The following is a 22,617-nucleotide window of genomic DNA, read 5'->3' on the forward strand; positions in this document are numbered from 1 at the left end:
GCTAAAAGCAAGAAGAGAAACCTTCGCTTTCTTACATTTACCTTCTTCTGATTGGCCAGAGCTGCCAGCCGTGATCGCCTGGACTTCTCTGTCACATCGGCCCTTGAGACTCAGATCTGCGGCAGCTATTCACGCCCCCCACGTGGGGGCGCTGTCCTCTGCTCCGCGACCGCTTAAGCTCCGGAAGACGGCGCTCCTCTTGCCTCTGTAACAGGCAATAATTGTAGAATTTCTCTGTCCCGCTCGTACGGCAGGAAGAGGCGGAGATTGAGGGGAGGGAGCCACGTTTGAATAACAAGCCTTCCTATTAGTGGTAACTCTTGAGCTTACCCAATAGGAGAATCCCTTGCTTGAATGTGGGTCGTCTAAAAGCGCCATCTTACTTCTTGTTCAGAGTGCTGAGCTGTACGTTCCCGGTCCGAGTGAGAGGGACCCAGCTATGCCGCTTTATCAGACCTGGGAAGAGTTCACTCGTGCAGCGGAGAAACTCTACTTGTCCGACCCTATGAAGGTACTTGGGCATGGAGGTGATTTGAAGCGTGGAGGGTCGGTGGAGGAGAAGTCGGCGAGAATTCGCTCAAAAATTGAGCAGAAGGAAGAGGGGTTACTGGGTGTTCGAGTCTCTGGACTTGCATGGGTTAGGGGGTGGCGGTATTTATTATCATTTTAGTCACTAAAACAGTCTTCCAGCTCTGGTGGTGCCGAAGTAGTAATAATTATGTTGGCAACCATAGAAAAGCTATAATCTCGCTCAGAGTAGAAAGGCATTAACCAAAAGTTTTGATTTATTTGTTTTATTTATTTATTTATTGTCATGAATTTATTTGTGACAGTTGAATGTATTGCAAATCTACGGATCTCACTTTATCATGTTTCCTGGCTGGAGTAAATTTGGAAATAACTCTTCTGGTAGCGTTATAGTAAATAGGTTTCAGTGATAGGAAGTCTTCCGAACTTCTAGTGTTTGGGGTATTTGAATATCAATATTTCACTATTGAATTAACATACCTTATTTGGTAGTGGCTGTTGCAATGAGTTGTACAAAACCTGGACAATCAGCTCCTGTATGCTTATGCAGGATTGTGTAAAGGAGATACATTGGTTTTGTTCATTTCAAGTGTGCCTTGGTTGGGAGCTCTCATCAGATGAAAAAGGGCTAAAGGTTGAAATGCTGTGTGTAACTGGCATTAAGGCAGTTTTGTAAATAACTAGATTTTTTTAACTTGTGAAAGTGTATCTATATTGATGCTATTTTATTTTTTTTATAAAATGATTTTTCGTGTCATTTCAGGTCCGAGTTGTACTCAAGTACCGACATTGTGATGGGAATCTGTGTATTAAAGTAACAGATGATGTTGTTGTAAGTAAAACTTAGGTGATGTGATTTACAATTTTAAATTCTCAGAGTCCAAACCATATTTTCAATATTGTTTTAGCAGGAAAATTGGTTGATGTATTAGCTGATTTACTTAATACTTCTCAAAGAAGCAGTTGTGTAAAACTAGAGGCATTCAAATCATTTTTATAAGATGTGGTGTTTTTAGAGTTAATGCTTTGGCATTTTTAAATTCTAAAACAGTACCTCAGAATAAATATGAATTTTTAGAATCCTAATGTCCAGAGTTATGTATGGTGGGCAGTCATACAAATCTTTTAAATAAGTACATAAATAAAAAAGCTTTTACCTACTGTTTTAATAAAAGGCTCTGTCTTAGGCCCAGTACTGTTCAACAGCTTCATAAACCGATTTAGATGAGGAGGTAGAAGGGAAACTCATCAAATTTGCAGACAACACCAACCTGGTGAGAATAGCCAACACCCCAGAAGACATTAGCTGGATTTTCACAGACTTGAATACTGGGCCCTATCCAACAAAATGAAATTCAATGGTGAGAAAAGTAAGATTCTACACTTAGGCAATAAAAGCCAAATGTCGGGTATCAAATAGGTGGTAACTGGCTCAACGGTAGTAACTGTGAGAGGAATTTTGCAGTCCTAGTGAACAATTTCTTAAATATGAACCAGCAGTGTGCTTCAGCCAACAAAAAGGCTAACATATAAAAAAGATGTTGAGATTCTAGAAAGAGTCCAGAGAAGCGCAACAAAGATGAATAGGAAATTGGAGTCTAAAATATGACGAACAGTTGCGGGAATTGGGTATGTCCAGTTTAATTTAAAAGGACTAGGAGTGACATAGCAGTATCCCAATATTTAAGAGGCTGCCACAAAAAAGAGGGAGTTAATCTAATTCCCCAAAGCACTTGAAGACACAACAAGAAGCAGTGGATGGAAATTAATCAAGGAGAAAGCTTATTTCGCTTTAGAAATAAGGAGAAATTTCCTAACAGAACAATCAGTCAGTGGAATGACTTGCCTTCAGAAGCGGTGGGTGCTCCATTGCTGGAGGTTTTTAAGAAGAGATTGAACATTAGAGTTGTCTGAAATGATATAGGTTCTCCGGCTTGAGAAGTGGTTGGACTAGAGCAGTGATGGCTAACCTTTTTGTCGAGGCGTGCCAAAAACGTGGGGAGCCTGGGGGGATCACACACATGCGGACCCACATCCATAATGCAATGCCCTCCCCTGCACATGCACATACAACCCAACCCCTCGTTGCATGTGTGCTTGCCTCACTGAAGCCTCCGGACTTCCAGGAGGTGTGTTGGGTCGTTTATTGCCCTCTTGAAGCCTCTGGAGGGCGAAAAATGGCCAAAAATCAGCTTGCCAGCGTGCACATACACACACGAGCTGACAGAGCAACATCTTGCATGCTCTCAGAAATGGCTCCACATGCAACCTGTGGCAGTTCTGTTACTTGTTAAGGAAGTGCAACCTTTGTATATATTTTATATATATATATTTAACTCTTGGGAGCGTTAGTTTTTTAGATATCCTGATTAGAAGTAGCTGATTCTGCTTTAACTTTGCACTAAAGAATGATTTTTAATTAGATAGTCCTCAACTTACGACTGCAACTGAGCCCAACATTTCTGTTGCTAAGTTAAACATTAAGTTTTGCCCCATTTTATGACCTTTCTTGCCATAGTAGTTAAGTGAACCACTGCAGTTAAAATAGTAACACAGTTGTTAAGTGAATCTATCTTTCCCAGTGATTTTGCTTGTCAGAAGTTCGCAAAAGGGATCACATAACTAAAAAAAATAATTTGGTCTTTTCTTTCTTTATATTTTTTTTTCCTTGGTTTATTTTACTTTTTATCAGATTAAACAACACTTGAATAAAGGCATACACCAAGGAGGGAGGTAGAGGGAAAGAAGAGGGAGGAGTAAGGAAGGAGTAAGGGGAATGTAAGGAGGGCGTGTTGGGAGTAAGGGGAGAAGGAAGGTTTGAGGGGAAAGGGAAGTAGGAGGGGAGTGTTAGAGGGAGGAAAGGAAAGTTGGAGGGGGTAGATGGGGTGTATGGAGGATGGAAGTGTCAGGTGGGGTTGTGAATGATGAGTTGTGTTTTCTTTTTTATTTTGTTTTATTTATTTATTTTCTTTTTTTTTCTTATAGCAAATACCCTGTATATAAGTGATTGTAAAATGGAATGTGAAAATGAATAAAATATATTTAAAATAATAATAATAATAATTTGGTCAATTGCACTTTCTTTTTATATATTTTGTCCTCATAATCGCTGCTTCTCCTTTGTTAGGTCTTTCTGTCATAACAGCTTAATTTGCATTCTAAAACTACATTGTAACAGCTGTTTTATGTCCTCATGATATGAGGATAAAGAGCAAAGTATGTGTTTTAGACTTTTAAAAACCATTTTGCCATCAAATCAATGTTATCTCTGGGTGATCACATGGATAGACCTCTCTTCTAATCTGACTCCAACCTGGCCCTTCAGGTCTCCTAACAGTGCACCTATTGCTGTAGTAATCAAGGGCACTCACCTTGCTCTTGGTTATCTTCCCCCCCCCCCTTTTTTTTCTTTCTCAATGTTACGGACATCTGAATAGAGTACAGTCTGCAGAATGTATCCAAAATATGATTACTTGAACCATGTGTTCAAATGTCATTTGTGCCTTGTGCCATAAGAATTATGATCATGGCATCTGAATATCTTTTTCAAGATTGTCATAACCACTGTACCAAATTCTCTGTTGACAGCTGGTCCTTTTATTGTTGATGATTGATTCTGAAATGCATTAGTTATCCACCAGATCACTGTCTTTGTTGTCAATTCTGATTGTTCTCCCTGTTATCATTTGTTTGGTCTTTATATTTATTTGTAGGGCCATTTTTTCATTGTCATCATTGACTTGCACTACTAGAACTTTGAGATCACTTACCTCTATCAGACTAATGACATCAGCATGAGTGTAGTGCAGGTTGTGATATTTCTTCTTATAATTTTAAATGCTCATCTTCTTCCAGTCCAGCCTTACTCAATATATTTTCCACATGTAGGTTGAATAAATAAGGGAGAATATATAGTCTTGTCTCATTCCTTTGCAACTGTAAAATAAGTTTTTATTATGTTTTGTGTAGACTGTAGCTTTCCTACCTTTGTCATATGGGCTTTGTACGAAGAAGTTGAGATGTTTTGGGATTCTCATTTTCCTAAGGACATTCCATAACGTGCTTGACATAATTGAAGGCCTTTCTATAATCAGTAAAGCATATATTGACTTCTTTTTGGTATTATTTGGCTTTTTCAATTAACCAGGATGCATCAGAAATTATACCTATTCTTCCTGTCTATTGTTTTTTTCTAAAACCAGCTTCATCATTCCACATTTCCAGGGCTATAATCTTCAGAGAAAGTTAGTTTGCTAACATGTGATAATTTCCACATTCTGTTAAGTCTTCTTTGATTGTGGTATGTAGACTAAGCTCCAATAGGGTTGACCACACTGTCAGTCTCCAGATTTGCTGGTATAGTTGAATTAGAACTGATTTGTCTTCTGTTACTTATTACATTTGTGTAGATATTCCATCAATACCTGCAGCCTTCTCAATTAGTAATGACCAGTGTACTCATCTAATTGCATTTGATTGTACTAAGAATTTGTGTGAATTCTTCTTAAGGAGTATCTTCGTAAGTCTCTTGGTTGTCTCAAATATGTACAGAATTTCAGTACTGTATAGAGTAGTCCCCAAATTGACAGTCGTAACTTGAGCTTGGCAATTAGAGTTATAAATTGTGACTGTCATAAAGTAGGTCACTACGTGACCAGAGCCGATTCTACAATTTTTTCACGGTGGCTGTTATAGAAACTGCAGTCATTAAGCAAATGCTGCAATTGTTCATTGTTTGCTATGGACCAGTTTTGGCTGGAAACAGGAAGTAAATACTGGTTTCCAGCAAAACCGTTGTAAATCGTAATCATATGACCACTGGGCATTGCAAACGTCTGTAAATATGGACTGCTTGCTGAATGCTCAAAATGTGATCGGGTGGGAAGGGGAGATGATGTTGGAACTGTATCATAAATAGCTTTTGAGAGGAGATCCATTGAAACTTCAAATGGTTGTTAAGTGATCAGTTGTAAATCAAGGACTTCTGTATTCCTTCTGTATATGTTTGACTTCTTTGAGTCTGTTATTACGCATCTATTGATAGCCTTGAGCAGATCAGTGTGAGATTGGAATCTCCTGAGTTTGCGGAACTTTTGGAAGACTTTTCTTGTTTATCACATTACTATCTTTATAGATGTCATTTGTAGTATGGTTTCTTGTTTTTTTAAAACAACGGTTCTCTGAAATTGTTTGTTAAATATGTTCTTAAGATCTTTGATATTCTTAGCTTTAACTTCAGTTCTTGGCAATTTCTCTTATCTATTGTGATATCCATTTTGATTTCTTCTGTTTCTTGGTTCTTGGTAATTTATTTTCATATTAACTTATTTATTTCATTTTGCTTATCATATTTAAGATCCATTTCCATCACAGAGGGATTCTGGGCAGTATACAATAAGATTTAATTCCACAGTTCCTCTTGAGGTTCAGAGTTTTAAAATGATTCCTGATGTTCTCCTTGAAATGGTGGATATGTTTTTAAGACCATAATATAGAAAGTGGTTGGCTTTATTCATCTGGCATTTTGGATGCAATCAAACCTGAGAGCTTATCACACAGCACTGGATCATCAATCACTTATTATTATTTATCCAGGTGGTTTTTATTTTTGACAAAATACAGGAGTGTTTTTATCATTGCTTTTTCCAGCATAGTATTGAAATGGTGCTTTTGCTAAACTGTTCTTATACTTCCAGCATCTTCCTACATTGCTGTAACTGTTGCCCTAAAAGGTGCCTCTTTTGGGAGGGGGGGGGGGAATGGAAGCTCTTAATGTCACAGATGACCCTGCTGGGAAAATGTAGTTTTGACATAATCCTGGCATTCTTTGTATATCCCTCCCAGAAACATTCCCCCACTGCCACACTGAAGCAGCATAGCAGGCGTGTATGTGTGAAATTATGTTCAGAGAAATCCTGATGAGTCTTTTCCCTATGCTTTTTTTTCTTTCAGTGTCTACTCTATAGGACAGATCAGGCTCAAGATGTAAAGAAAATTGAGAAATTCCACAGTCAATTAATGCGACTGATGGTAGCCAAAGAATCCCGCAGTGTTGCCATGGAAACAGACTGAATATGTGGAAATAAAATGAATGTTCCAGTCACGTATCGCGGGAGGAATGTATCTATTGGATTTGGGCATATTTGGAATGGACACACGATGGCATCAAGTGGACTATTAAAATTGAGTTTTGTAAGGATTTGGGGGCTCCACTTCAGAGTGGCTTGGTAGACTATATGCTTTCATTGAAAGCTTCTATTTATTTTTCTTTCAATTTGAGTGAGGAAATATATATATGTTCTTTTCTGGAATTCTTAAAGGTTAAAGTATACTCAGCCAGATTTATAACTTCCTTTCTTAAATCTTTAGGACATTGCCTAAAGATTTCTCTGATGGGTTGAAGAATGCTGTTATATAGACGGGGGTGGGGGGTGGGGTTGTGGAATTTTATGTTCTGTTAAATTAGCGATGCATAATCTTTATATATTGATGTATTATTTAGTTGGCAAATAACATCTGATAAAATGTTCTACTGGAAAAACAAGGATGCTTGTGAATCAATTCATGTGTCTAGATTTAAAGATTCAGAACTGATTCTTGCTTCATAATCATATAAACTGAAAAAGATGTTCTAATTGTTAACAGACGAATGCTAAAAACAGCTATTTCTGTACTGTATTTAAGATTGCTGGCAAAGCCACCTTCGGTGAGATGGGCAGCATACAAGTTTGATGAATAAATAATTCAAACTGGCATTGATTTTGAATGATAGAAAGGAGTAAAGATGTGCAGAACATTTGATCTTGAACTGTTCCAGATGTGAAATTTCAGGAGTCATCACGCTTCTAGTACAAAACTGAAACTCGCAGTGTTTGAAACACCTGTTTCACACTTGAATGAGACATTTTGCAAAATATCATGTTAAAATGGTTTGAAACCAAATGTTTACTTGTAGAAACACCTGAGGCATATGAATAAAATTGTATGTAGAACTTTTAAATAACTGCTACTGAAACCAGCCTTAAAGTGTCTTATAATTTCTTTTCATATGAAGTTCTCACTTTCAAATGTTAAATTAAGTAGTGATAGAAAGCTTCACAATCACCTGAAGTATAAAATGGTAGGCATAGCTTGCCAATAATAAAATAAAATTCATTTTAGATTGTTTTTCTGAAACTAGGAAATGTTCACTAAGAAAATAATGCTTAAATGTTTTATTGAATTATCAGCTTCTCTAGGGAATTGCAATGATCAGAGATGTGTAAAGCAGATTGTTCCAGGGATGAAATGTTTTAGGAAATCTGGAATTTTTAAAAATCTGAATTATATCAATCCAGCCTTCTTTGTGGTCATCGGACTTGCATGTGTGCTATAACCCAGAAGCTTAGCTTTTCCAGAGTACGGCCCTGAGGAGCGCGCAGGCGCACACGTGCAGCATTTCCATGCAACCTTTTTGGGACACGGTGCAGAAAAAGTTTGCCATCAGGGATCTATGGTGTCCCAGTATTTTATTTCTCTGTGACTTCCAATTGCAAACAAAACCTACAACACAAGTGCAGTACCAACCTCTTCCTACTCAGGATCCCAAAAACTAATGCTGAGAGAATTGCTGTTTTCAGTACACAGAAGGAAGTTATATAAAGATACCAAAACGAACGCTTCTCATAACTATACCAGAAATGTCAAGCACACCCACAGCTGGATCCTGCCTGCGCAGGCCATGCCTATCCCAGCCCTGTAAGGGCAAAAAAATCCCAATATGTCACAATAAGGCCCGCAATGCAATCAGGTTTGAAACCCCTGCTTCATACCATTTGTTTAATTACTTTGAAGACTATCATTGTATGGGGCAGGGCTTAGTTTATTATATGAAGGTTGATCATGTTATAAGAAACTATTTCTCCCTTTACTTGAGCTAGTTGGCTGTGAAATCAATTTTGTAATTTCAGGACATGTAAGTAAGTGAGCCCCTGTGGTGTTTTCTTTAATAGATGCTGTTACAATCTTATGAAGAAATATAATCTAGAAAAGCACTCTTCATACTTGAACTAATAAACTGCCCTTTAGAAACTAAATTAAAATTGGAAAATGAACAGGGGTATATTAGTTTCAATTACCTTTTCCACTTGGAAAAAAAAATCTCATAGCTTCACAGCTGTTAAAAGTATTTCTTTACCATATTTTTCGGAGTATAAGACACACCTTAGATTTTGGGGAGGAAAATAAAAAAATTCTGCCTACCAGCATCCATGGTATTCATAGCATCCTATCAGTGTGTGAGAAAGTTGAGGGCTGTTTGGAAACACAGTATTTGCTGTGTGAGCAACAAAGAAGGAGACAGCAAGGAGCCAGGGCATGCCTTGTTCTGTACTACTGTAAAGGTGCATGCTGTGCTGATATCTAAAAGTTAAAGTGAAACTTCTCTGTTGAACTACCATATTGGAAAACCTGCTTTTGATATTGTATGTTTACTTAATGTGTTCTATATAAAGAGAAGTTATTGAATCCTGCTTAATCAATTACTTGTGTGTGCTTTCTGAATGTGATTGCTGCTGCAAACTCTGACACATCCTTGCAGCAAATAGCAAACAACCATGTCAGATTCAGCACATTATTGCAGCCTGATTCAGGGTGAGCATCTTATTGGTGCGTGGATCGGCCTCCCAGAATACCCCCAATCAGCTATTCCAGGCTGCAGGGATTGCCACAGACCATCGCCTCCTGTGCCCCGCGTTTTTGGCTACATTCGGTGTATAAGACACACCCAAATTTTCACCCTCTTTTAGGAAGGGAGTAGCGTGTCTTATACTCTGAAAAATATGGTAGTTTGTTTTAGTGTTTAGATACTGCACTAATTTTAAAAACTTCCAGTAAGTGGAACCTACAGTATGTAATGCTTGTAATCGGTATCACCCATGCTATCTCCCAGAACACTCCATTCACCTTTATTTCCTCCCTTGCCTGTCAGTCGGCATTCCGTGCCCGCTCAGGATGCTTTAAAAATCCTGGAGCATTCTTAAGAGCAATGTTCCTCAACTTTAAGGCAAGTGGACATCAACTTCCAATGCTGGCTGGAGAATTCTGGGAATTGAAGTTCACTTGTCTTACAGTTGCTAAGGTTGAAAAGCACTGCTCTAGCCTAGAGTGTTCCCAACAACAACAACAAGAAAAGTTACTTTCTAGCTGGGAATTTGGAATGTTTATTATAATTTATAGGCCGCCCTTTTCCCTGAGGGGACTCAGGGCGGCTTACAAAACACGGGAAAGGGGGTACAAAGACAAAAGACATAAAACAATACATAATATTAAAAAATAGAACACATCATTCATTCATCATTCGGAAGGGGACAAACTAAGATTTTTTATCCCCAGGCCTGATGGGATAGCCAGATCTTAAGGGCCGTGCGGAAGGCCTGGGCGGTGGTGAGGGTGCGGATCTCCACGGGGAGATTGTTCCATAGCGTCGGAGCTGCAACTGAGAAGGCTCTCCTCCGTGTAGTCGCCAGTCGGCACTGACTGGCGGATGGGATTCGGAGGAGGCCTACCCTGTGCGATCTGATGGGACGCAGGGAGGTAATTGGCAGAAGGCGGTCTCTCAAATAGCCAGATCCACTACCAGATCCACTACCAGGAATTTCCAGGATTGGTTTCCACACACACATTCTATACACAAGCCTCAATCCTTTTTATGGATTTTGGCACCCAAAATTGACCACTTTTGCTGAAATTCAATGCATCTAGAAAGCAACAAATTTGAGAAACCTGATAAGAATAGTCTTCTGACAACTCTGGATGACCATGAAATCAGTTTATTTTGTCGATGAATACTCATTTCATGTGATTACTTCTAACAAAATACAATTTTGGAAAAAAAATCTGCCCACTTTTCCAAAAAGCAGACACACTTCTATAGAGATATGGTATGAGAATACTAATATATCTAATTTCCTTCCTTACTGAAGTAATGATAAGTCACACTTCTGGAACACATCTCCCATTCAGGCATTCTTGTCTCCCTCCCACCATCTTGCATAATATAAAGTATATTATTCATAGTTTTCCAATGTAATTTATAAGTCAAGATTGGAATATTGGAAACATGTAAATGTCATTCTTTACTTTTTCTTATATCTGCACAAGGTTATGACTTAGGGCCCAATGCTGAATTAGTATTTATAAGATTAAACAAACGCAAGATCCATTTTAGATCTCTTGTTTTGCCTCTTCCCAGTCCTTGCATTTTTTATCCTTCTTTTTTCCATCTTTTCATCAGAACTGCCCCAAGATATTTGGCTGCCTGCGGTAAAGGATAAAATGGTACTAATTTATGATACTAATTTCCTGCTTCACGTACAGATGTGTGAACCGAACAGTCGTTCTGAAAGTACTGCGCCATAATATAGGGAGCCGCAGTCCAAAGCCTTCCACCTCAGGGAGTTTAGGGGAAACGAATACAAGTGAAGACCTGGGCTGCCCTCTATAACGCGGACCGAAGCAGGGGTTTCTTTAAGAACTACATTTCCCAGGTTTCCTTAGGTTTAAGTTTCGATTCCCCGCCTTGACCGCGCCGGGCTTGGGTTGGAGGTGCTGGGGGTGGGCGGGGAGTTCTGACCTGTTTTTGGAAGGATGACGGGTCGATGTGATTGCGGGTTTTTAGACTTTGTAATGAAAATGTAAGCTTTCCATATATTGTGCATTCTCTCTTCTGTGTTGATTCCTTCCTCACTGACAACATTCACACCGCTCGTCAACCGCTAAGCAGCCGCAGGGAAATCTTTTCGATCGTGGAAATGAGCTTCATATCTTGCTCAGGCAAGGGGGTCGGGGGGGTAAACTTGGGCATACGGGTGGGATAGTCCCTCTCCCGCTAGCGTTTCCTAACGCGGTACTCTAACTGGGAGAAAACCAAGCGTGGCATAGGTATCTGAGCCGTGCCACGATCCGTCTGAAAAGATTATCTTTTTCCTCCCGGTACGTGTTTCTGCATCTACACGATTTTGTGTTTCAGTTTATGTTCTCGAGTCCTACAGCATACTCTATTGTATGCAATTTGTAAAGTAACGACAGCAGAACCTAGGGGTTGAAAAGTCGCAGCCTCCTCTACGATCATTGAGATTTAAGATTCGCTTAAGAAATTTTAGGGTGCGGAGACGAATGCTTTTTAAAAAACAAAACAGCAAAACAAGATGTAGGTTCCAAAAATTTTTCAAAAAGGGTCCCTCACTTATAATTGCATGATTTCAGCTGGGAAAACCTTTGGTTTTTTACTTGGACTCAAATAAGAAAATGGATTTTGAGTTTACTTCCCATATTCCATGATATAACCAGACTTGGATGACAGCATCTTCTTCCAAAGACAACTTGATTCGGACAATCAAAACCTGAGAACAGAGAATAGAACAGATCAATCTGGATTACAACCTTCATTAGACATCTATATTTTCTGGGACCTGCTAAGGCTCTGGTGGCACCTGAGTACAATTAATTTTGGCACTTTTGCTTTTGTGTATTTTCCGTAAGACTTTAGGCTGAGCTTTTGCATTTTTTAATTCTTGGACTTGGCTGATGGCAACCTCCTTCTCCATGAGTTTCTGAAACTACTGTCCTAAGATGACTTGTATGGGATAGGAATTAAGAGTGTCAGTTTAAGACTGAGAGATTCAGAGGCCATGAAATTCATTGAGAAACTGTGGTGTTCATTACTTTTCAACCTAACTTGCCTTGTAAATTTGCTTGGAAAATGAAATGGGGAATGGGCACCTACTGCTTTAGTTGTTCAGAGAGGGCAGAGATCAAGCGGCAACAACAAGAAGGATCATCAAAGCTTGTGACTCCAGGTGGCAACGGAGGCTTAGCAACTCCTAGAAAATAAAGATGTCTATCTGTTGAAGGTTGTAATCCAGATTGATCTGTTCCATCCTGTGTTCTCAGGTTTTGATTATCTGAGTCAAGTTGTCTCTGGAATAAGATGCAGGCGTTCAGTTTCCATAGAAACTGACAACAGTCCCTTGTCTGCAACTGTAAGACATTTAGAGAAAATGAAAGGAAATATTTGAAATAACGTTTTGGCTGTTATTTGGGATCTTATATATGTTATTGAATAATTTATTCTGTTGCAAAAATGATTTATATTATATGCAATACTGGCTACTCTCTCAATACAAACATTAAAGTAAACAAATCAATAATTATCAAAATATAAAAATGCAATTTTGAAAAATTATCCTATCTTTATCATATTAATAAATAATTCAAGGTGATGAACATACCTAATACTCCTACCTCTTCCTATTTTTCCCACAACAACAACCCTTTGGGGTAAGTTGGGCTGAAAAAAAAGTGACTGGCCCAAGGTCACCCAGTTGGCTTTCATGCCTAAGGCAGGAATAGAACTCATAGTCTCCTGGTTTCTAGCTGGGTACATTAATCACTAGACTAAACTGGCTCCAAATACTTATTCAGCTAAAAATCTAAAATCATATATATGGGTAAATTATCTACACAAGGACATACACTCTTAACCTTGTAAACTGCCCTGAAACTTTTATGAAAATCTGTATTGTACTTTACATAAATAAATGCAGCTTGTACAGAATATATATATGCAGTTTGGCCATTGTTTGAAAGAACAAAGAAAACTTTAATGCTGTGAATTCCTTTTTTTTTATTTTTTATTTATTTTAATTGAACAAAAATACAAAAAAAGAATCATCCTTCATTACATCTTGTAGAAAGCATGTTGATTGGTTACAGATAATTTTCGTGCATTTCTTCCACAGTCATTACTTATAGTTCATATTAGATTATACACTTTAAGTCAAAAATCTTTGTATATCTTACTTTCAATGTACCACAATTCTCATTTGACTACAATTATTTGAACATGCTTTTACCTCATATTATTCACTCAATGCCACATAATGGCATTCATTAGCTATTTCAAAAAATCCTCCAATAACATTACACCTTTATAACATTTTTTAAGTAAAAGTCAATTAATAAAGTTTCTAAGCCTTTCTCCCCCTTTTTTTCCAACTCACTGACTAAAATTTATATCCAAGTTACTTTAGCCAATACCATAGAATGTATATATGTTAAACAATTGAATGAATGAATGGGTTTATTTATAGGCCGCCCTTTTCCCTGAGGGGACTCAGGGCGGCTAACAACTCATAGGAAGGGGGATACAGACAATAACATATAACATTACATATAATTAAAGAGTAAACAACATTCATCCAACATGTCCATTAACATTTCCTTGTTGTTATTATAATTGGCTAAAAATCATTTACTATTTATGCCCCATCTCCTCTCATCAGGGCCCCCACCCCAAAAAAACCCCAAACCCTTACACCTTTATAACAAGATCTAAATGAAAATTTGTTAATAAAATTTATAGGTCTTTTTCCCAAGTCACAATTTACAATTTATATCCAAATTTCTTTTAGTAAATTGTCAATACATGTATATATCATTACGCTGTATTCATTATCATTTCATTATTATTATTATTTATAGTTAATTAATTGTGAGTAAACATTTAATAGCAATCGAAAACAATCTAGGAGTTACAAAATTCCTACTTATTAATCACCAATAATAAAAAAACTATTTTTTTTAATTATCAACTTTCATTGTCAGCCTGTATCTTTCAAGTAACAAAACAGTCTTATCTCTCTTGCCAATTGTGGAGTCAGTCTTCTTTTTATCTCCTTTATAAGCTTTTTATAGGCTTCTCTCTGCACTTTGTTCCTTGCAGGGTCTCTCAGATAATCTACTTGCTCACCAGTTGCTACTAAAGTTAACTTGTCTTTGTCAATCTTGCTTCTGAAAAAATTTCTCTTCTTATGTCTATCATCCTTAGTATTTTTTTCTCTTCTGTGTCCTGGAATCTGGGGTAGAGCTCCAATTCGTCGAATTCCCTTTTCCATATTTCCTTCTTTCCATTTTCACCGACATTTGCTCCATTAATAAATTCATCTATTCTCTTATCTTTATCTTCTATATCTTCATTCTCCCCTTTAATTTTTTGGGCTCCAACCCCATCATCTTTTGCTGTGAGGAAGACTAGTCTTTCCAACTTCTTCTCAATTCTCCCATAGCCTTCCAATAGATTTTGAATTCCAGCCAAGATATTTTGGAATTTTAAGGTTTCCTCATCTGAATATTGATCCATGTTTCCAAAAAAGAAAGAGGAAAGGAAAAAAACCTAATAGTCACTGCCATTCTAGCCTTCCAGGCCTCTTTTATTTTTTATTTTAGGTTGACTTGAACACAAGTTCTTTTATTCTTTTTACAAGTTCTCTTCAAAGGGGAAGGGTTCTGTTCCCCCTTTCTTTCTTTCTTTCTTTCTTTCTTTCTTTCTTTCTTTCTTTCTTTCTTTCTCTCTCTCTCTCTCTCTCTCTCACTCACTCACTCTCTCACTCTCTCTCTCTCTCTCTTTCTTTCTTTCCCTGCCAAAATAATTCTCAGAAAACAATTGTGTCCTTGGTTCTTTATCAGTTCTTTACTTGTTCTGTAAACAAGTTGCAAACTCTTCAGCTGCAAAGTTAGTGGAGTCAAATAAAAAAGATACATTGTTTAAAAAAACTCTGAGTGCCAGTTATTTTTCACCTTCTGTAGGAAACAAAGTTCTTTACATTTCTTTTAGTGTGGTTTAATAACAAGTAGTAGGAAGAATTGTTAAAATAAAAAGAAAGGTTTTAATCCAGGTCAAAAAATAAAGCAACAAGAAGCAGAAGGAAAAAAATCAATCCGTTCACTTTAAGAGGAGAGATGAAGAACGTTACGAGCATTTCAAACCACAAAAAATAGTTAGAAAGACAAAGGAAAAAAAACTTTCCACAGCGATCCCATTAGGATTATTTTCGCCGCTCAGTTCTTTTGTTTAAGGATCTAACTTGGCTTTAAAGAAACATTTCTTTGGGCAATCTTTAGCAAAATAGAAAAAATACCTCACCAGATGGACTCACTTTCTCTTTTCACTTCCTTCCAGAACGTCCCAATTTCATCAGCCTAGGGGCTGCCTCTTTACCGCGGGCTTGATGCACTTCCCTTGGGTCTATCAGAGATTTTGCGATATCCCTGAGACCAGCAAGGCTTTGTCTTCCTGATCACTGTCTTTACGGGACAGTTTAGGTCTCAAAGGACTCCCCAGTGGCAAAAGTATCAATGGTGGTCTCAGAGTATCGAGACCGCATGTTGTAACATCACGACGTGGATCCTCCTTCTCCAATGCTGTGAATTCTTATCTTGGAGTAATCTCCAATGAATATATAGGGAGTTATCTAAGTAGAACATTATAAGATTGCTTTGCATCTGAAATTTAAAGCAATGATAAGGTTCCACATGTTTTTTAGGAAGAAAACTGAAATGTAACTCAAACCTTCAGAAATGGGCTTCTGAAGCCAAGATCGTAGCTAAGATTATCTGTATCATTTATCTTCTAGCAGAAGTTTTAATTCTGTGTTTGACTGGATTTGCAACTGCTGTTCTTTCATTATTGGTTCAGTGTCCATGTATATTTCTCCAAAGTGAATATATGACCATGTGTCATTTGTCACCATTACATATCAAGAACCACCAATCCAACTTGCATGAAAGTTGGAAGCTGTCCATCAATTTCTTCTGATTCTGTTACACAAACCCTTGATTTCAATAGTAATTCTGTTGACATCATCAAGGCATGATGTGTGTGGAAATTACTTTCCCTTTCCCAAGACTGTTCCCTTTCCCAAGACTGAATAATTAAATAGTTGTGGGTTTTCTCCCATTTCTTTCTGCCTCAAGTGCTACTATGAGGACAACACAAGAGGCTAAGCTAAATATATTTTTATGTATAACATTCAGGGAATTGATAGGGTGCATTCAAAGACTGAAACAGAATATGTGAATAGCATTGAGTTTGTTTTTTCTATTGTGCATGTCTTAAATTAAAGAGTTTTTTGTACTTGGATTCAGCTGATGGCAATGGCAATGGCAACCTAGCTTTTCTCCTCCATGTGTTTTTGTACCTACTGTCTAAAGATGACTTTCTCAATCTTGGCAACTTTAGGATGTCTGGACTTCAAGTTTCAGAATTCCAGTCCTGACATCTTAAGCATATCGAAGTTGAGTAACACTGATAAAATAATGTGGTTTTCTCACATTCTTTCTGCCTCAAATGCTATTATGATGATATCAGTTATACTAATTAATTATATCAATTATTTTGATATCACCCTAACCAATTGCAACACAGTGATAACATCACATTGAATTGTGAGAACAGATAATAGAAGATCCACTTGATCTCATTGATACCTCATTTTGGGCTTGGTCAATCTGGAATAGCATCGCCTGCGGTTCGATGTAAGCATAGTACACAAAATTGTCTGCTATAACGTCTTGCCTGTCAATGACTTCTTCAGCTTCAACCACAATAATACACATGCAAACAATTGATGCAAACTCAAGGTAAACTGCTTCAAACTCGATTGCAGAAAATATGACTTCAGCAACAGAGTGGTCAACACCTGGAATGGTCTACCGGTATCCTTTCTTACAGCCTCAAATCCTCACAGCTTTAAACTCAAACTGTCTACTGTGGACATCACCCTATTCTTAAGAGGTCCGTAAAGGGGACGTGCATAAGCGCACCAGCATACCTACCATCCTTGTCCTCTGTCCCCATTTCCTTTATTCATGTTTATGTTCATACTTATATTTGTTATCTTGTACATATTTGATAATTAAATAAATATAGGAGTATAGCAGAATTATTTTTTTTCATGAGCTACGTACGTGCCACAGGTTTGCCATCACGATCCTATATTAAGTCTTTGCATGCCTGACACAAATATCCCCAGCGTGTTGCTTTTCATTACTTTCTGGTTAACATCCATACGAAGAATGCAAATGGATTTTCTCAGAACTGGCTAAAGACTGTCCTTCCCCATTTATCCACATCACCTAACACCATATACCACTTTCTAGGTTTCAGTATTTCCTTCCACATTGCCTATCTTTTCCAGAGGACCCTTGAACCTAGGGGTATTGAATTCTACTTTTTAGTCAAAGGAAATAATGGGAAGTGGGCACTCCTTGACTTCACATAGTATTTTATAATATTTTAATTAATCTCCTCAGGAACAAGTGTCTGGAACCTCTGCAAAAAAGTAAGATTTTGCCTACAATTAAAAAGTACAATCTTAAAAATAAGATTTTACCTAAAATAAAATCTTAAAAGTAAGATTTTACTTAAAAGCCAGTGTAGTCCTAAGCTTCATTAACAGAGGAATAAAAACCAAGATCACATGAAATGTTAGTACTATTTTATAATGCCTTGGTAAGACCCCCACTTGCGTCCAGTTTTGGTCGTCATGATATAAAAAAGATGTTGAGACTCTAGAAAAAGAATGCAGAGAAGAGCCACAGAGATGATTAGGCAACCGAAGGCTAAAGCATATGAGGAACGGTTGCAGGAACTAGGTATGTCTAGTTTAATGAAAAGAAGGACTAGGGTGACATGATAGCAGTGTTACAATATCTCAGGGGTTGCCACAAAGAAGAGGGAGTCAAACTATTCTCCAAGAACCTGAAGGCAGCAAAAGAAGAGGGAATGGGTAGAAACTAATCAAGGAGAGAACCAACCTAGAACTAAGAAGTAATTTCCTGACAATTGGAACAATTAATCAGTAGAACGACTTGCCTCCAGAAGCTGTGGGTGCTGATTGGACAAGCATTTGTGTGAAATATTATAGGATTTCCTGTTTGAGCAAGCGGTTGGACTAGAAGACCTCCAGAGTCCTTCCACTCCCTTATTCTGATAAGATGGATGCTGAACTTGAAGTGTATTGCAAGCCCAACAGGTTGGCTATCCCTGAGCTACAGTCCCTGCCTCTTTTTTCATGTTATGAGAACACACAGGAAACTTACATCAAGTCCAACAAGCTGAGTATTTCTCTCTTGTGTACTGAATTTGTCCAACCTAGCAACTTTCAGAGTGCCGACACAACAATTTCGACTATTACACTGCTATAATATCTGGAGTGTTCCTGACCAGATAGAAAATGTGATTTTCCAAATGTGTTTTGCACAAGCCATAAAACAGATTAACTCAATTGTTTCTGTTGCTTCCTTGGGACTTAGAACAGGCTGCGGATATCTTCAAGAGTCCTCACCTTTGTTTTTAAAGTCTGCAATCTGCGTTCTACATCAGTGAGCTTACGAGAAGAAGAGGATCAGGGTCGTGGACATCCTCATGACTGGGATTTCGGGTTTCATGGCAGTACTTTTATGTGTGTAATGTTCCAAAAGATGATCCGTGACATTCCCAAGAACACAGTTCTGCTTTATTGGAAGAGGTCATCCGATCGTGGCTTGCACAGGAATAAAACACTGAAATAAGTCGAGGTGGCACAGTGATTAGAGTGCAGTACTGCAGCTATCAGGCAGCTGACTGATAGCTGCGTTTCGGCAGTTCAAATCTCACCAGGCTCAAGGTTGACTCAGCCTTCCATCCTTCCGAGGTGGGTAAAATGAGGACCCAGATTGTTGGGGGCCATATGCTGACTCTGTAAACCGCTTACAGAGGGCTGTAAAGCACTGTAAATCAGTATATAAGTCTAAGTGCTAAGTGCTAATAAACAAGGACATATATTCGATTTTGCAGCTACTAAGATTGTTGGATGAGCAGGCACAAAAACAGCCAAGGAAATGATTGAAGCCTGGAAACGGGCCCCTTGTGAATCAACAGGAGTGCTGCTTTAACCCCAGCTTATCAAGTATTTATAAGGCAGGGGCTTGGCAGCACAAGGAAATAACAGCCAAGGATTTAATAGCCAGCCATCAACATCCCAATTTTCATCTAAAAAGCTACATGCAACAGGCAACATATATATACTACACACAGAACAGCCTAAAGCATACAGAAGTTCTCTGAGGATGGGCTCCAGCAAGTGTCTGAAAGCTTGGAAAACAAATCTCTAGTCCCGATGACCAACCCAGATTAGCTCTTGCAACTTTATCCTGGGAGATATATGTTCGCCTTCATTCATGAATAAAACATGGCTCCTTTTGTGACCCAATATAGGTAATCCTTGACCTATTGCCACAATTGGGGCCAGAATTTTCATTGCTAAGCAAAGGGGCTGTTAAGTGAATTGTGCCTGATTTTATGACCTTTTTGGTTGTTAGGCATAGTCACTGCAGTGCAGTTGGTAAGTGAATCACATTGTTGTTAAGTAAATCCAATTTCCCCCATTGACACTGCTTGTTGGAAGCCAGTTGTGAAGGTTGCACATGGTGATCGCATGACTCTAGGACACTGCAACCATCATAAATAGGTGCCAGTTCCCAAGTGCCCCATATTTTGATCACGTGACTGTGGGAATGTTGCTATGCTTGTATATGTGAGGAATAGTCATAAATCACTTTTTTTCTTGCTGTTATAACTTTGAACAACTGCTAACAAATGGTTGTATGTCAAGATTTGCGTATACAAATAGACTCCATTTCACTAATAGCGGAAGCAACAGAATTAAAAGCACCATTTAAAGCATGATGATGGACTCAATAAAACAGAAGCACCTAAAAAAACATCCTTCATCCCACATCTTCAGCAGCCCCTCTATATAAATGGCCTGTCTTAACACAGATAGTCCTCAAGTTACAACCACAATTGAGCCCAAAATTTATGTTGCTAAGTGAGAAACTTGTTATGTGAATTTGTCCCCATTTTATGACTTTTCTTGGCACATTTGTTAAGTGAATCATTACAGTTGTTAAATAGTAACATGGTTGTTAAGTGAATCTGGCTTCCCCATTGACTCTGCTTGTCAGAAAGTTGCAAAAGATGATCACATAATTCCGGGACTGTGTACAACAATTGGCATACATTAAAATGAAATTGCGTTGCATACACTCTCAGGGAGTCACTACTCCAATATACACTACATAAGCATGACAATAGGTAGGTAGGTAGGTAGGTAGGTAGGTAGGTAGGTAGGTAGGTAGATACTGTGTTTTCCCAAAAATAAGACAGGGTCTTATTTTCTTTTGACCCCCCCCAAATAAGCACTTGGCCTTATTTTCAGGGAGGTCTTATTATTTTTGAGGTGCAAGAGGAAGCAAGCATGGTCATCTCGTGGCTGCTGCTGTGTTGCAATATTTTTGGGAGGGCTTATTTTGAGGGGAGGGTTTATTTTAGTGCATGCACACAAAAGGGCGATTGGGCTTATTATCCAGGGAAGTCTTATTTTCAGGGAAACAGGGTATTAAAGGCAGGCATTTTTACCCAAGATCAAAAAGTCCTTGGTTCAAAGAGCAGTGCTGTGTATGGAATGGAAGAAGTTAGTATTAACACCTCTTCTCAGTCTAATCCACTTCACTGAGTTTTTATTAGAACATAATTATGGAAGAACTATGTACTTCACTCTGTAGACAAAAAAGCAAAATAAATAGTCTTTGTAATGGATTGCATGAGCTAAATTACTAGAACTGAAATCTCATTTAAATCAATGTGCAAAACTAATCTGAATTTGTTAATTCCATTAAATGGAAACATTTCATTCAAATCCATGACTTGAATTGCAACCCTTCCTTCCTCCCTTCCTCCCTCTCTCCCTTTTTAATTTTAATTTTATGATTGAATAAATCCTTAAGAGCAATTCAAGCAAAAAATGCTAGCTTTCAGAAAGCTCAGCACATGTTATTGGACATACCCAATTACTTCAGTGAACAGGCTCCTACATGCCGCTGTTAATTCTTCTCATCATTTTGTTGTAACAATTGACACACGAAGTGTAACAGATTCTTAAGAGTTGGCATTTTCCAGCATTGTCTGCCTATGACATATAGCAAGGAGGCTTTAAAAAGAGTTTCGATATTGCATGAGTTCAATGAAGAGGAAAACGACAAAGAGGTAGGTCTGGTCTTCAGCTCATTTTGTTCTCTGGTTTTCTGAATATATTGTTTGTTTATGTGATTACTATGTGCAGTGTTAGCTTACATAGGATTGTTTTGATAGAAAACAAGACATATTAAAAAAAGAAGAAAATAATTTTGGTTTTCCACTTTCTAGCTTCCACTTCTAGGTGCAACTAATTTTGTCTTTTCATTTTTCTCCTTTCTTGGGAAGACGGGTTCTGTTATTAATGTCTTGAATAGCAGCATTGTAAAAAGGAGGGAGGAATCAATCCATAAAATGCTATAGATAAGCTCCAACACTGGGAAGACTTAAGAGATACTAATTTCTCAAGGAGAAATGCTGGTTAGGCTTCTGGAGTTCCTATTGACAGTTGCCTTCTAAAAACCAGAATGTGAGATCTGAGCGCAAAAAGGAGGAAGATAATATTTTGAGAAAAGAAAAGTAGAAAATTGCAAATTTGATGAGTTGGAGAAGGAGAAGGAAAAGGGGCCAAGCTAGAGGGTTTAACTGTTGAGATATGTAAGAATAAGGGATTTTATTTGTATGAAGATGGGAACACAGGGATAATTTCCTATGGGACTAAAAAAAACAAGCTCTTTTAAAAAATGGGAATGGAACAGTCCAGGAGGACATTATGCCACGAGCAAAGTTAATAAAGTTTTTAAGGTTAGGTTTTAAGAAAATGATCCACAATACCATTGGATCAGAGATAAAATTCAGCAGATTCTGACAGGTTCTGGAGAACTGATAGCCAAAAAATTGAGTAGTTCAGAGAACTGGCAAATACCACCTCTGGCTGGCCCCAGAGTGGCATATCCTTCTCCCAGGAATGAGGAGGGAATGGGGATTTCGCAGTATCCTTCCCCTGCCATGCCCACCAAATCACACCCACAGAACTGGTAGTAAAAATAATTGAATTTACCACTGCATTGGATATATTTTCTCCTTTAATGTTTTTCCTGGTTGGGTGGGGGGAACAGTGTATCAGAGAAAGCAAACACCAAACATAACATACATGCTCCTGTTAAACCCAAAAATACACTAAGGCAGAAGCTTGTCCACCCGAAGGAAAAAACACTCAGACACAAACTAAGCAATGTGATATATGCAGTACAATGCAGTGAGGCATGCAGATCTATGCATTGGAGAAACAAAACAACCACTTCATGAACACATGT

The 22,617-nt window shown here is 38.1% G+C and overlaps 2 protein-coding genes across 5 annotated transcripts in view; both read left to right on the forward strand.

The window, feature by feature from the left end:
- Window positions 1-369: 369 nt before the first annotated feature.
- Window positions 370-9,043, forward strand: SRP9 (signal recognition particle 9). Its single transcript, XM_014058634.2, has 3 exons — window positions 370-511; window positions 1,292-1,360; window positions 6,481-9,043. Exons 1-3 carry the CDS (start codon window positions 440-442, stop codon window positions 6,598-6,600), a joined length of 261 nt encoding a protein of 86 aa, XP_013914109.1. The 5' UTR covers window positions 370-439; the 3' UTR covers window positions 6,601-9,043.
- Window positions 9,044-11,148: 2,105 nt separating this feature from the next.
- The window catches only part of EPHX1 (epoxide hydrolase 1), a 30,125-nt gene continuing 18,656 nt past the window's right edge, over window positions 11,149-22,617 (forward strand). Inside the window, exon 1 of one of the 4 annotated variants that reach the window (XM_087717856.1) lies at window positions 11,149-11,201. Coding sequence is in view for 3 of the 4 variants with exons in the window: in XM_087717857.1 (XP_087573983.1) it covers window positions 11,683-11,716 (34 nt within the window). In the remaining variant the exon portion in view is untranslated. The other 3 variants (XM_087717855.1, XM_087717857.1, XM_087717854.1) reach the window with 3 other exon arrangements.

This window comes from Thamnophis sirtalis, unplaced genomic scaffold (genome assembly GCF_051295495.1).
Source record: "Thamnophis sirtalis isolate CommonGarterSnake01/CBP01778 unplaced genomic scaffold, rThaSir2_p1.2 scaffold_6, whole genome shotgun sequence".
Classification (NCBI taxonomy): Eukaryota; Metazoa; Chordata; class Lepidosauria; order Squamata; family Natricidae; genus Thamnophis; species Thamnophis sirtalis.